The 14,974-nt window shown below is 29.1% G+C and overlaps 1 protein-coding gene and 1 long non-coding RNA gene across 2 annotated transcripts; both read right to left on the reverse strand.

The window, feature by feature from the left end:
* Window positions 1-9,732: 9,732 nt before the first annotated feature.
* LOC133033645 (uncharacterized) lies at window positions 9,733-10,556 on the reverse strand. Its single transcript, XR_009685781.1, has 3 exons — window positions 10,407-10,556; window positions 10,245-10,310; window positions 9,733-10,153 (listed from the first exon to the last, which is right to left on the reverse strand). It is a non-coding gene; the product is annotated as an uncharacterized LOC133033645 (long non-coding RNA).
* Window positions 10,557-10,725: 169 nt separating this feature from the next.
* On the reverse strand, window positions 10,726-12,769 carry LOC133035317 (protein FAR1-RELATED SEQUENCE 5-like). Its single transcript, XM_061111097.1, has 2 exons — window positions 10,840-12,769; window positions 10,726-10,757 (listed from the first exon to the last, which is right to left on the reverse strand). The coding sequence occupies exons 1-2, from the start codon at window positions 12,767-12,769 to the stop codon at window positions 10,726-10,728; spliced, it is 1,962 nt and encodes a 653-aa protein (XP_060967080.1).
* Between the last annotated feature and the right edge of the window lie 2,205 nt (window positions 12,770-14,974).

Below are 14,974 nucleotides of genomic sequence, written 5' to 3' on the forward strand. Positions count from 1 at the left end.
ATGCTATGCTATGCACTAGACCTGACATATGCTATGCAGTTGGAATCGTGAGCAGGTATCAGTCAAATCCAGGACGGGTACATTGGAATGTTGTTAAGTATATTTTGAAATACTTAAAGAGTACAAGAGATTATGTATTAGTCTACAAGGGTGGTGCTTTAAATCCCTTAGGCTATACAGACTCAGATTTCCATGGATGTCTTGAAGACAGGAAATCTACATCTGGGATGGTGTTTACCCTTGGGGGTGGAGCAGTGGTTTGGAGAAGTGCTAAACAAACTGCGATTTCGGATTCTACCATGGAGGCAGAATACATAGCTGCGGCTAAAGCAGCTAAAGAGGTTGTCTGGCTTAGGAAGTTCTTCACCAGTATCGGTGTAGTTCCTGGAATGGAAAGGCCTCTAGTCCTGCTTTGTGATAACAATGGAGCTATAGCCAACAGTAAGGAACCTCGGAGCCACAAGAGAAGTAAGCATATAGAAAGAAAGTATCATATTATCAGAGAATATGTGGCAAGAGGGGATGTACTGGTGGAGAAAGTGGATACGCAGGATAACTTAGCTGATCCATTCACCAAAGTCTTGGCAGTAACTTCATTCGAAAAGCACCGTCTGAATTTAGGATTAATTGAAATGTACTGATTTGTTTTGTATTTGTGCAAGTGGGAGTTTGTTGGGTTTTATGCCCTAAATAAAACTCTGTTTCAATGTAATCCAAATTATTCAATATCAATAAAGTAACAGAAGTATTTTTTCATTCATTTGTGTATGTTTTGGTTCACTTAATCAATTGCTTGTCTATTTGATTTATATATTCATCCAAACCCCTTTTCACATACTTGATCATGTTTATTGTGTTGTCAACACAGTGGAAAGTAAACATGACTACGTGAATAAAGTATTCCTAGATTTATCAGAACACTGGGTTTTACTGATATGACAATCTACAACAGAGTTTACTTGCATTTGAACAAATGTTATGTTCATTCCAGAACATAGGTTAAAGTAAAGCTCAGGTTGGATGCATGGAGTATGCATTGGAATGGACCGATATTGAACTTTGAATTAGATTTTTGAAACTTACCGTAAATATCTATTCAATTCAATATCATAAGTTGATCCTAGATCACATGATCGAAATCCTGATATGGTTAGGCTCAATTTCAAGAGTATTATTCGTGTTCTTTGATTTGTTAGTTAAGCCTAATCTTTAGTCAGGGCAATACATACATTTTGGGAACACGGTAGTGCGATTGAGTGGGAGCGCTAACATAAATATGGAATCTATAGCTTCTATCTGGCGAATAGTAAGCAAAGGGTGATTTCCTTCGAGCTTAACCAAACGAGATAAATGATTGAGTACTCATTTCACTTAGTTGAAATATCATTTATACAGGGTTAAGTGTTTTAAGGATAAAATACATTGTAGGGTGTTACGGTAATTTAGTCCCTTTACAGTGTAAATCATCCATATAGAGGATCATTGATCACATTAGGATTATAACAATGGATAACTAATGATGTGTCTATATGGTGGAACATATAGAGCATTCTATATACTGAGAGTGCAATTCTGAGTTCTATGTGTGGATTCAACGAAGAATTAATAAGTCAGTGAATTTAAGTGGTAAATTCTAAATCTGCTTATTGGAAGCTCGGATATATAGACCCATGGTCCCCTCACTAGTTGAGATAATATTACTTGTAAGACTCATTTAATTGATTTTAATTAATCAATTAAAAATTCTCAAGATAGACTTGTGTATTTGAGAATTTATCACTTATTAAGGGCAAAACAGTAAATAGAGATTTTGGAGGGCATATTTATTAATTAGGAAACTTTAATTAGTTTCATTATTAAAAAAATAAATGACAATATATTATTTGATAATTAATTTTAATTATTAAATAATTAGATTTGACATTTATGTGGTTGAACAAAGGAATTGGCAGTTTTTGACAAAACAGGAAACTATCAGTGTAGGAAAAGGAAAGTTGGAAAAGTGGCAAGCCTTGTTTCCACAATGCCTAGGCCGGCCACTTAGCTTCCCTTTTCCCTTTGATTTTTTCAATATTAAATGTCAATTAATTCAATCATAGCCCTGGGTGGTCTTCTATAAATAGAAGGCAAAGGCTTCAGAGTTGAAAACAACTGAACAACTGATACACAACATTATTCTGACAGAATTTTCTCTCTGAAAATTCTCTCTGAGCCGCCACCCTCTCTCTCTCTCTCTTCCTTCACTGTTTCGAAATCTATAAGTGCTAGAGTAGTGCCCACACACATCAAGTAATACCTCAATCATAGTGAGGAAGGCTGTGTAGAATTCAGAAACAACAAAGAAGGACTATCGGGCTCAGATCTTGATTATACTCTGCTACAGAAAGGAATCAAGGGTTAGAGATCTGAGTGGGAGGAGACATATATTCCGCTGCACCCAATGTAAGATTTCTGATACTCTTATGTGTTTAATTTTCTATCGTTTTAGAAGTTCATATTTAGGTTGTTAAATCAACATACTTGTGAGTAGATCTAAGTTCCTGGTAAAATAACTTCCAACAACTGGTATCAGAGCCATGGTAATTGATTTGCTTACAAGAAATTTGGACTTAAAACGATTTGCTTGTTTTTTGGATGGTATCATGTTGCTTTGAGTGTCATATTGATGTTTGATTGTTGTTTTGTGAATTCTGGGAAAAATAGTTACTTTTCTGTCTCTGTAATTATTTTTATTGGATAGTTTGGAAAATTCTAAGCAATTTACCTTTTTACAGAACTCGATTTCGATTTAATTTGAATTAGTTATGAATTTTCTAAAATTGGAAAAATCGGGATGATGAGCACCCTCATCACGCTCGCGGAATGGCTGCAAGCAGCCTTCCTGCGCCGTGATTCCTCGGCGTGCAACCCCTGGGCGCGAGCGGATGAGTACAATTTTTTTTAATTTTGTCTCTACACAATTCCAACTTAGCATTAAATCCATTCAAAGTGATAATGCAAAAGAATTATGCCTAACAGATTTTTACAACAAAAAGGCACCCTTCATTACAACTCTTGTGTTGGAAGTGTTGGATTTTATGCCCTAAATAAAACTCATTTCAATATAATCAGATTTACTTATTAATATAGATCAGAAATAACATTTAATGTTGCATGGTTCACATGATTTATTTCATGATTATATGTACATAATGTATGAATTCATCTGAAACCCTCTTCACATACTTGATCCTGTTTATTGTGTTGTCAACATATTGGAAAGTAAACATGACTATGTGAATAGAGTTTCCTAGATTTATCACACACAGGGTTTCACTGATATGATAATCTACAACAGAGTTTACTTGCATTTGGAGAAATGCTATGTTCTTTCCAGAGCATTGGTTAAAGTAAAGCTCAGGTTGGATGCATGGAATATGCATCGGAAGGGACCGATATTGAACTTTGACTTAGATTTATTAAACTTAACGTAATATCTATTCAAGTCAATATCGCCTAGTTGATCCTAGATCAAATGATCTTAATCCTGTTATGATTAGGCTCAATCTCAAGAGGCTATTCGTGTTCTTTGATTTGTTAGTTAAGCCTACTTTTAGGTCAGGGTGATACGTACATTTTGGGAACACGGTAGTGCAATTGAGTGGGAGCGCTAACATAAACATGGAATCTATAGCTTCTATCTGGCGAATAGTAAGTAAAGGATGATCTCCTTCGAGCTTGACCAAACGAAAATAAATGGTGGAGTACTCATTTCACATAAGCTGAAATATCATTTATACGAGGTTAAGTGTTTTAAGGATAAAATACATTGTAGGGTGTAACGGTAATCTAATCCCTTTACAGTGTAGATCATTCATTTAGAGGATCATTGATCAAATTAGGATTATAACAATGGATAACTAATGATGTGTCTATATGGTGGAACATATAGAGCATTCTATATACTGAGAGTGCAATTCTAAGTTCTATGCGTGGATTCAACGAAGAATTAATAAGTTAGTGAATTTAGGTTATTGAGCTAATTCGCAATGAATAAGCTAAGAGGAATTAGGATAATTTCGTTTATAAATAAGAATTCAACGATGCTTCGATTAGCGAATGTCAAAGTAATCTTATTTATACAATCTTCTTGTTTCATATCGTAAAAATACTAGTCTAAGGTGTCATCAATTGATGAACAGCTAGATGTCGCATATACAATATTTATCTTTCGAGATCTAACACTATTATGTATGTCTAATGGTGAAAATTCACTAGGGATTTATCTCATTAGATAAACAAGCCAAGTTAGACCAACAATGAAGATTCGAAATTAAACTACAACTTAATAACAGAAAATAACATGGTTCAATATAAATTCATACACAATTCAGAAATTATAAACATATAGCAAGTAGGAATGACTAGTGAAAATACTAAAACTTACAATCCTAAATAATTTCCAAGGTTTTCAACAAACTGATATCAGTGTCCCGTTTAGGCGAGAGTCAAAGCTACCATTCATTGAATAGAGTTGTCAGCTCGTCTAAAATGTTAAACATTCTAGCAACCTTTTATTCGATCAAGATTAGAATTCAGCGTTGTCCCGTTTAGGCGAGAGTCAAGGCAATTCTATCTTATGAGCTTCCACCATTGTTTCATAATTTGCAAGTCAAGTATGGTCGCCACCATTAGGGTGATCCATACCATACAAAACACTTACAAACTACTTATCTTGCGAGGTTAAACGGTGCAAAATTGCTAATGAACGTTCCTCCATTAGGGAGGATTACTCACTAAAACAAACGCGGTGTAAAACCCACAATAGAGATCGAATGTCTTAATAATAAAGCTCATTATTTAAAAAGAGTTGTATTTTCTTTGATTCTCTTTATTTATTCTATTTATTTTAATTATATATTTATTTAATTAAAATTTCCAATTTAGAATGAAAAATTCTAAATATAAATTTTAATTTAATATTTATAAATTTTACTTAGATGGATATGAAATAACATGAATTATTTCCATCTTAGTAATAATTTCCAATAAATATTTAGAAAAATACCAATAGACATAGTGAAAATTCACAAATAGACATAGTCTAATTTGAGAATTATAATTGATTAATCAAAACCAATTACATGAGTCTTACAAGCAATATTATCTCAACTAGTGGGGGGACCATGGGTCTATATAACCGAGCTTCCAATAAGTAGATCAAGAATTTAGCACTAAAATTCACTAACTTATTAATTCTTCGTTGAATCCACGCATAGAACTTAGAATTGCACTCTCAGTATATAGAATGCTCTATATGTTCCACCATATAGACACATCATTAGTTATCCATTGTTATAATCCTAATGTGATCAATGACCCTCTATACGAATGATCTACACTGTAAAGGGATTAGATTACCGTAACACCCTACAATGTATTTTATCCTTAAAACACTTGACCCCGTATAAATGATATTTCAGCTTATGTGAAATGAGTACTCCACCATTTATGTTCGTTTGGTCAAGCTCGAAGGAGATCATCCTTTGCTTACTATTCGCCAGATAGAAGCTATAGATTCCATGTTTATGCTAGCACTCCCACTCAATTGCACTACCGTGTTCCCAAAATGTACGTATCACCCTGACCTAAAAGTAGGCTTAACTAACAAATCAAAGAACACGAATAGCCTTTCAAGATTGAGCCTAATCATAACAGGATTAAGAACATTCGATCTAGGATCAACTAGGCGATATTGACTTGAATAGATATTACGGTAAATTTAATAAATCTAAGTCAAAGTTCAATATCGGTCCCTTCCGATGAATACTCCATGCATCCAACCTGAGCTCTACTTTAACCAATGCTCTGGAAAGAACATAGCACTTCTCCAAATGCAAGTAAACTCTGTTGTAGATTATCATATCAGCAAAACCCTATGTCTGATAAATCTAGGAAACTTTATTCACATAGTCATGTTTACTTTCCAATGTGTTGACGGCACAATAAACAGGATCAAGTATGTGAAAAGGGTTTCAGATGAATTCATACATTATGTACATATAATCATGAAATAAATCATGTGAACCATGCAACATTAAATGTTATTTCTGATCTATATTAATAAGTAAATCTGATTATATTGAAATGAGTTTTATTTAGGGCATGAAACCCAACATAATCATCATTTGTTATTTTTGTAAATTATTAATAGTCTAATCTATATATCTATATATATAAAAGAGAAGTACGCGACAGTGACGTGACGGTCTAAAATCTCTCTAAAGCTATTTTTTTTCTCCTTAATTCTCTCAATTTTTAAACATTTTATTAGAACATAAATTTACAAAATATTTTACTATTATTTTAATAAATTTTCTATAAAAAATATCTATCTTAAAATTAATTATTTTTTAAAAAATACATAATAATAAATATAAACTAAATTAATAATATTAAAATTAAATAATTATTCAATTATTTATATATATGTATTCATAACTATATATATGTGTGAAGCTTTTTTTTACTTTGCCGAATATAAGAAAAGTATTCTTCTAGCTATATTCTCTTTACAGATTAACAATAAACTTTTCTTTTGTAGGCAGATTAACAATAAACTTTGATTTTGATTCAAATGCTATTTTTCAATTCTATTTTCATATATTCAAAATTTTCATTCCATAAATTTTCTACTAATATTTTTCAATTAATGCAACGAAAAGGCAAACTTTAATTCCCGTATAAAAAATCAAACGCTCAATCCTAATAATCAATAAAAGGAACAAACACAAACTCAAACATTAGAACCCCAGTAAAACACTAAAACTCAAACATTAAAAACACACACAATAAAATTCGAATCCAAAACTTAACACACATATCAGAATAAAAATAAAACCATAAATGAAGATTTATGCTGCTATTTTTCGAATTTTGGTATTTATTAGCAACAAATTTAATATTTTAAGTATTTATGTCACAATTTTTTTAATAATAAAGTTAAAATTCTAATATAATCTTATTAATAATTATTATTAATTAAAATATATAATTTTTTTTATATATATAATTTAAAATATTTTATATATCCGCCGCGAAGTGTGGGATGTTTACTAGTATATATATAAAGGAGAGGTATGAAGCGGTGACATGGCGGTCTACAATCACTCTAAATAGCTTTATATATTCTCTCCTTAATTTTCTCCTTTTTCTTATTTTTTATTCAATTTATAACTATTAATTCACTAATTAATGAAAAAAAAATTATATATATATTTATATACTTAAATAAAGTTGAAAGAAAAAAAAAATAAAATTCGTATATATTTTCCTAAAAAAAATCATATATATATATATGGCAAGACTATGGTAGGACTTAGTAAAAGTTCTCTGCCGGTAGGGAAGCTTTTTTAACCATTGATTTTAGATCATGTGATCATTATAATATAAAGTGTATACTTTTACGATAGAACTGTTTGTATACAATTAAAACTTCATATATATTATAATAATATTTTATTATATATTTATTTTTTTAAAAAAAATAATATTAATAATAAAAAATTTATTAATTTTTATTTTGAATTATTATTTTTTTTTTAAAAAAAATAATTTGAATTATTTTTATATAAATATTTATTTTCAAAACATCACCAATTTATTTACATATATAGTTCTACCATAATTATCTTTTAAATTAATTCACTTTATGAATTTTTCTTATCAAGAAAGATAATTTCTATTAATCAAACCGAGTCAATTACATTCACAAGAGAATTCCCATTCAAAAGAGAAACTTACAACTCTTTTACATTTTTAAGAAAATTTTTATCTATGTTAGACTAGGGGTGTTCATCAAATTGCTCAAACCGTCCGCACCGCAAAAAAAAAATACGGTTTGAAATTTTTTGTGGTGCAGTCGCGGTTTGAATTTTTCCTAAACCGCGCGGTGTAGTGCGGTTTGCAGTTTTGAATTGTTAATATGCGGTTCAAACCGCACCGCACATTATAAAAATACTAATTTTTATATTTATTCAGGTCTAATATGTGAATGTCCAACCCAAAGCCCACTTTATCTCAAAAAAAAGAAAAATCCAAAGTCCGCTAATTATTGTATTATTGAAACTTAAATTTTTTTTTTCATATTTATTTTCAAGCTTTATGGTATTTTTGACAAGTGTTGCTCAAACTTTATTGTAATTATGATAGTTTAATTATTGGTGATAGTCCAAACCGCAGAAACTGTAAAAACCGCACCGCACCATTTTTTGCGGTGCGATTTCTGCGGTTTTTTAGTTTCAACGTGCGGGTGCGGTTTGGGAAATTGAAAAAACTACATGTGCGGGTTGGTTTTAAAAAATAGCTAAAAATTATACCACCCGCACCGCGAACACCCCTATGTTAAATAATTTTTTTCATGTACAAATTTAAGTCTACTTTTGATGCACTTTTTAATGCTACTATCTATACAAACTTGAATTCATACACTTTTCTTATTTATACATAAATTACACTTGATAATACATTCTTATAAATATAATATATTTTTTTATGACATATTCTAATATATTTTTTTTTTCTATTTTTTAAATTATATGTATTTTTTTTAACATATATTTTTTTCAATAATAAAAAAATTAAAATAACAAATCTAATTAAATTAAAGTAGAAAAAACAATCATTCAATTTAATGTATATATAAAGGACATATATAAAATAATCGTGTCTTTTTATTATTGGACCAACTTTCTACTGACTTTTTTCATTAAAAATATTGGCTATTATGAATACAACATAATTTATGTACATTTTATTTCTTTTACTTTTAATTGGTTTAAATAAGGGAAGCGGATCCTCTGTCCAAATAACCTGTCCATTTCTCTGTCTAACCAATTAAAATAATCCATCTCATTAATAACTTGACAGATTTTTATTTATCAACTCCATTCCGTTAGTTTATTATATTCCCTATATAGAATATTTATTTATAATAATAATAATAAAAATAAGACTTTTTCAAATACAACATTTATTAATGGGATCCAGTATTTATCATACTTATTGAGAAAAGGAAACTGATTCTTTTTAATATATATATATATATATTTAAATTTTAATCAATTTTTTTAAAATAAATTATTTTAGAAATTGTATAAGATGGTTCTATAATTTTTTGGTATAAAGTTCTAAAATAATTTAATTTTTTTTTTTTAAAAAAAAAGAAAGCAGTTTTTTATTTATTTATTTATTTGTTTTTTTTTTTTGAAAAAAACCTTATTATCATTATTTTTAACCATTCTTTTCAACAAAAAAGAAAAAAACAATTCGTTTATCCATTTTTTTAACAATGTTCCTTATTTATTATTTTTCATCATTATTTTGTAACATAATAATTAATATATATGTTTTATTATAAATAATAAAAAAACTATATATATATTTTGAGAGAACTCAAAATCGATTGTATTGTTGCTACAAAAAAAAAAAAAAATTGATTGTATTGTATATTTTATTAAAGAAAAAAAATCTATTATAATTATATTAAAAAAAAATGTACTTTCCTTTTAATTATACAAATGAATTTTTCTTTATATATATATTTATAAAAAAAAATTATTATATAATTTTATACTTAAAAAACTATGGCTTATTTCAAAAAAAAAAAAAATACATAAAATAATATATTAGGATTGAAATGCACATTTTTCACTAATGATAATTTTTTTTACTTGATAAATAATCACTATCTTAATAATTTTGCAATATCATGAGTAAAGACATTGTTTGTGAAAAATAAATAAATACAAACAATACAAACTAAATAATCATCATCCAATAATTTTAAATAACTAATAATATCTCTTTATTCAAAAAAAAAAATAACAAATAACTAATAATATCTCTAAAAACAAAACGAGACCCGAAGAAAATACATTAACAAACTAGTCTTTCACAACTTTAAGGGGTGTTTAATTTATAATCAAATCTTGAAATACAATATGCTGCCACTTGCACCTTTAAAAGCTGCATAAATATTCAAAGTTAAAAAGAATAAATAAGAACATATAAAATATATATTACCATTACATATATGTAAATAAATATTACCTATTGTCTTTCATTTTCAAGTTGATGAAGTTTAGATATGGTTTCTTGTAGAGAATGAATGTGTCTAGACATCATAAAACAAACAATTAAAATTATATTTATATACATAAGTGACTAAAGAATTGAATTACCAAATCAAGATTGGTATATTGTACCTGTTGTAATAATTCCATCATGCTGGTTGTTGTACTTGAATCTTTATGAGTGAACTCACTCTCATGCTACATTTAAAAAAACATGTATATTAATATAAACCCTATAAAATGTTCTGTATGTATGCTTTGAAAAAAAAAAAATTATTAGACTTATATGCTTACTTGGTTAACATGAAATAAGGATTGGTTGTAGTGTAATGGCACTGAGAGATGTGATTGTAAATTTGGCAAAGCTTGAGTAAAGGAGTCTTCAAAAGTAAATTGCTTATTTCCAATAAAATTACCCTGAACATATAACATAAAGACAAATATTGTAAAAATACTACTTAGAAAAAAAAAAAAAAAGAGAGAGAGAACAAAAAAGAAAAAATTACCTCATGTGTAGGTAACTTTTGGTGTTTTACTTGTTTTTTCTTTTTTGTAGCTTTCTCAAGAACACTTTTATGTCTTGTAGATTTGCCACGAAATTTTCCTTTTAATTTCACTCCTTTGATATTGTTGATCTCTTCATCTCTTACAGAAAGTTGATTCTCATTCTTTTGGGAACATACTTGGTCATTTGAACTAGTATTTCCAATTTCAATTTTTTTCAAACCTTCCAAAATATTTCTAAAACCACTGATAGCATAATCATAGTTTTTTTCATCCCCGGATGCCTTTGTTGCTATATGAGTTATAAATCTACAAATCTCTCGATAACGATTTGCCATGTTGACTTTAGGATCTTTATTGTATACATGTTGCACATCATTTTCTAATTCATCTCCAAATTTTGCATCTTTTGTCCATCTTTTCAAAATATAATGGAGAGGAATTTTCATTACATTTTTTGCAGACAAAACTTTAAGAGCATGTGAGCATAATATACCTGTAAACTCAAACTTTTTGCAAGAACATGTCACAGTATTATCAGTTGAATCAAAGTGAACAGTATGATGGAGATACCTTTTCTTTGTTGGGACAACTTTGTACTTTGACAATGTCTCATTCTCACCACATAAAGTCATTGCACAATCATAACTTTCACATACTTGAGTTTGAAACATGTTGGTCATTGTTGGAGTGTATAAGCTTGCCCCGTGCTTTAAAATTTCAACTTCAAATGATAATTTCATTTTAGTTTGGGTTGCTCTAAAATCAGCTTGCAACTCTTCATAGCGACGACTCTCAAGCAATCTTTCAAAGTTCTCAAAAAACCGTAAAAGGTTATGTTTGTAGCTTACGTAACCTTTTATTGCATTGTTCATACTCTCACTTCTCTGGGTAGTTGTCATATCAGCACAAAATGTCTCTCTACCATACACCAAAGCCCATTTTTCTCTTAAATTGTACATCTTTTTCAACCATTTATTATCTTCAAGACCATATTTCGCTAGCATCTTATTCCAAGCCTCAATAAATTCACTTTCTTCATCATAATCATATATGCAGTTGCTAAATTCTTTTGAAAATTCTCGAAATCGTTCAAATACAGTACTAAGATTCTTTGCTGCATTTTGATATATGTGCCAAATACACAAGCGATGATATGTTTGTGGCCATTGAGAACCTAGTGCTTCAGCCATGGCGGCATCTTGATCAGTAAGAATCGTCTTTGGTTTCTTCCCCGACATTGCTGTGGCAAACGTATCAAACAACCACTCAAATGTTTGAGTAGTTTCATCATAAAGGAGAGCAGCACCAAAAACAGTTGTTTGTTTATGATTATTAACTCCAAGAAACATCGCAAAAGGTCTCCCATCTTGATTTTTTTTATATGTAGTATCAAAGCTTACAACATCACCAAAATAAGAGTATGATTGTATCATCTTTGCATCTGCCCAAAAAATATTCGTGATCAAATCATCCACATCCACTTGTATAGCATAAAAGAAGTTTGGATCTTGTATCTGCATACGTTGAAGGTACTCTAAAACACCGCCTGTATCTCCAATTTTCATTTGGGTCATTCTTTTTGTTCGAAGATAATTCTTGTAATCAACTGGAATCATACCAAGATTTTCTCGACCACCGGCTCTCCTTGCCATCAATTCACAACTTTCTTTAGGAGAAATTCCTGAGCGATCAGCCATATCTATTTCAGCTGCTTGAACTGCAGTCACTCGTCGATGTGATCTATGTAAATGACTCTTACTAGGGCTAGTTGTAACATGAGTATGCTCAGCAATAAATTCAACAACACGATATCGATTAGTTTGTCGAGAGCAAATTTTCATCATTGCTAAACAACCAAATCTTGTTTCTGCTCTATGACGTATTACTTCCACATCTCGCTTATCTTTCTCGCGGTAACCTTGGCATGAACAACAAAAGATTCTATCTATCATTCTACCATTCTTATTATCCTTTTGTCCTTTACTTTTACGAATACTAAATCCAACCTTATAAGCATAACTATTATAAAAATCATATGCTTCCTCTTCAGTTTCAAACTCCATACCCACTTTTGGTATTACTTCATCTAAAATTTTAGAATGAATCAACTCTATTCTTGTTTTTCCATCCAAATCGCTACTACAATTCATTCTCCAATAAAATTTAAATTTGCAATATATGATAAGTCCATGTATAATAAACTTAATTTTTTTTTTATTACAATTCATATTTAATAAATTAATGATACAAATAACATAAAATTAAAAGTAAACATAAACTTTCTTCCAAAAAAAATAAATAAATAAACATAAACAATATTATATATATACATGAAAATTCATGTTCTATAACATACCTCTTTTCTTTTCTTCTTTAAACTCAAAAAAATACTGAAATTGTGAGATAAGACTTCCCAATGCTCATATATGTAGCCACTCCTTTAAACAAAAAAAAAAGGAATTTGCTGTAGAAGAATAGGATGAATAGTGATGTTTAGTGTTTAAAAAATAGACTAGTTATAGAATATAAAAAGTCTTATTGAATGATATTGATAAAGATGAATAAATATATATAAAAAAAATTGATTAAAAATTTTAAAAATATATATTAAAAAGAATCGGTTTCCTTTTCTCAATAGGTTTAATAATAGTGGGTCCCATTAATAAATATTGTGTTTGAAAAAGTCTTATTTTTATTATTATTATTATAAATAAATATTCTATATAGGAAATATAATAAACTAACGGAATGGAGTTGATAAATAAAAATCTGTCAAGTCATTAATGAAATGGATTGTTTTGATTGGTTAGACAGAGGAATGGACACCAAATCTGGACAGAGGATCTGCTTCCAATTAATTTATGTACATTTTATTTCTTTTACTTTTAATTGGTTTAAATAAGGGAAATTTACACAGTTTATTGTGTTTTCCCATTTTCTTTCTTTTATACTGTTACACTCCTAAAATAACTTTTGTACTTTTTTTTTTTTTTTTTTTTTTCTACTGCCAACTTTTTTTTATTTTTTTGAATCAACAATATAGACTTTTTTGTGTACAAGTTTTTTAATTACTTTTACTTACTCGTATCTCTATAAGATTTTCTCACATCAATATTTAAAGTTTTTTGTTTTATTAGAAAAGTTGATTGGATGTGGGATGTGACAAAAGTGACAAGCATTTTAATCATTTTTATAGTATTTTTGTTTGCATGTAAAATTTGGAAATTAATATGTTATAACATCATAACATTCATGCATGCTTGCCACGTACATCTCCTCTCCTATCAACATATATATATGATGTCCAACTCTACTATTATATATACTTAATTATATTGAAGGAACCATTCAAAAAAAAAAATTATATTGAAGGAAAAGAAAGAAACTTAGAACACCGGCTGCAAAGACACAGAATAGATAATTCATGGCTGAGATGATGAGGGGAAGGAAGACCATGAAGGTGATAGTTCTTAGTTCTTCTTCTTCATCTTCTTTTCTTTTCTTCTTCTTCTTTTTTTTTTTTTTAAATTTTTTGAAGTTCTTAGTTATGTTTTTTTTTTTTTAAAATATAAGATTTAGTGTGGTTTTTTTTTTATTCTAATTTTTTAGAACTTTTCTTGCAAATATAGTGCATTTAGTATTGAGGATGTGCACAACATAGTTAATTTTTGATCATTTTTTTTATTGTTTTTTTTGTTTTAGTATTGTTTTAGTATTGTTTTACTGTTGTTTTTCATGATTTATTTATTTGAATTAATAGGTATTTTCTGGGTGTTCTCGTGTTGTTGTGATGGTTATGTCTGTGAGTGTGGAAGATGGAGGCTATAAATACATTTCTTCTTCGTTCTCTTTGGCTATTTTTGTGGTTTTTTTCTTTTGGTTCTCCTATAAATATATTTGACGAGCTCACTCACAAGAGAGTTTTGAGGTGTGTGTTTCTTTTATATTTTTCTAAGTAGTTATATTTGCTTCATTTGTTTTTGTGTTGTTTCAGTGTTGTTTTAGTAGTTTTTTTTTTTTATAATTTTCTAGGAATAGACTTGCAAATATAGTTGATTTTGCATCTGGTGTTGAGGTTGTGCAGCAGATTGTTTGTTTTTTTTAATCATTTTTTTCTTTTGTTTTGTTTGATTGTTTTAGTGTTGTTTTACTGTTGTTTTGCCATGATTATTTATTGACGTCGATTTTACTGCTTTTGTTTATTCTTGCCGGATTTAATGGTTTTTTCTTGGTGATTTCCGTCTCCGGCGTCTCCCCACACACGAAGAAGGTTGTTTCCCGTGTGTTTTTCTGTTCACAGTATAAATGTTATGCTGTTGGGCTTGGGCAGTACAAAAGTAATGAAATTGGGCTGG

This window comes from Cannabis sativa, chromosome 1, assembly GCF_029168945.1.
Source record: "Cannabis sativa cultivar Pink pepper isolate KNU-18-1 chromosome 1, ASM2916894v1, whole genome shotgun sequence".
Taxonomy (NCBI): domain Eukaryota; kingdom Viridiplantae; phylum Streptophyta; class Magnoliopsida; order Rosales; family Cannabaceae; genus Cannabis; species Cannabis sativa.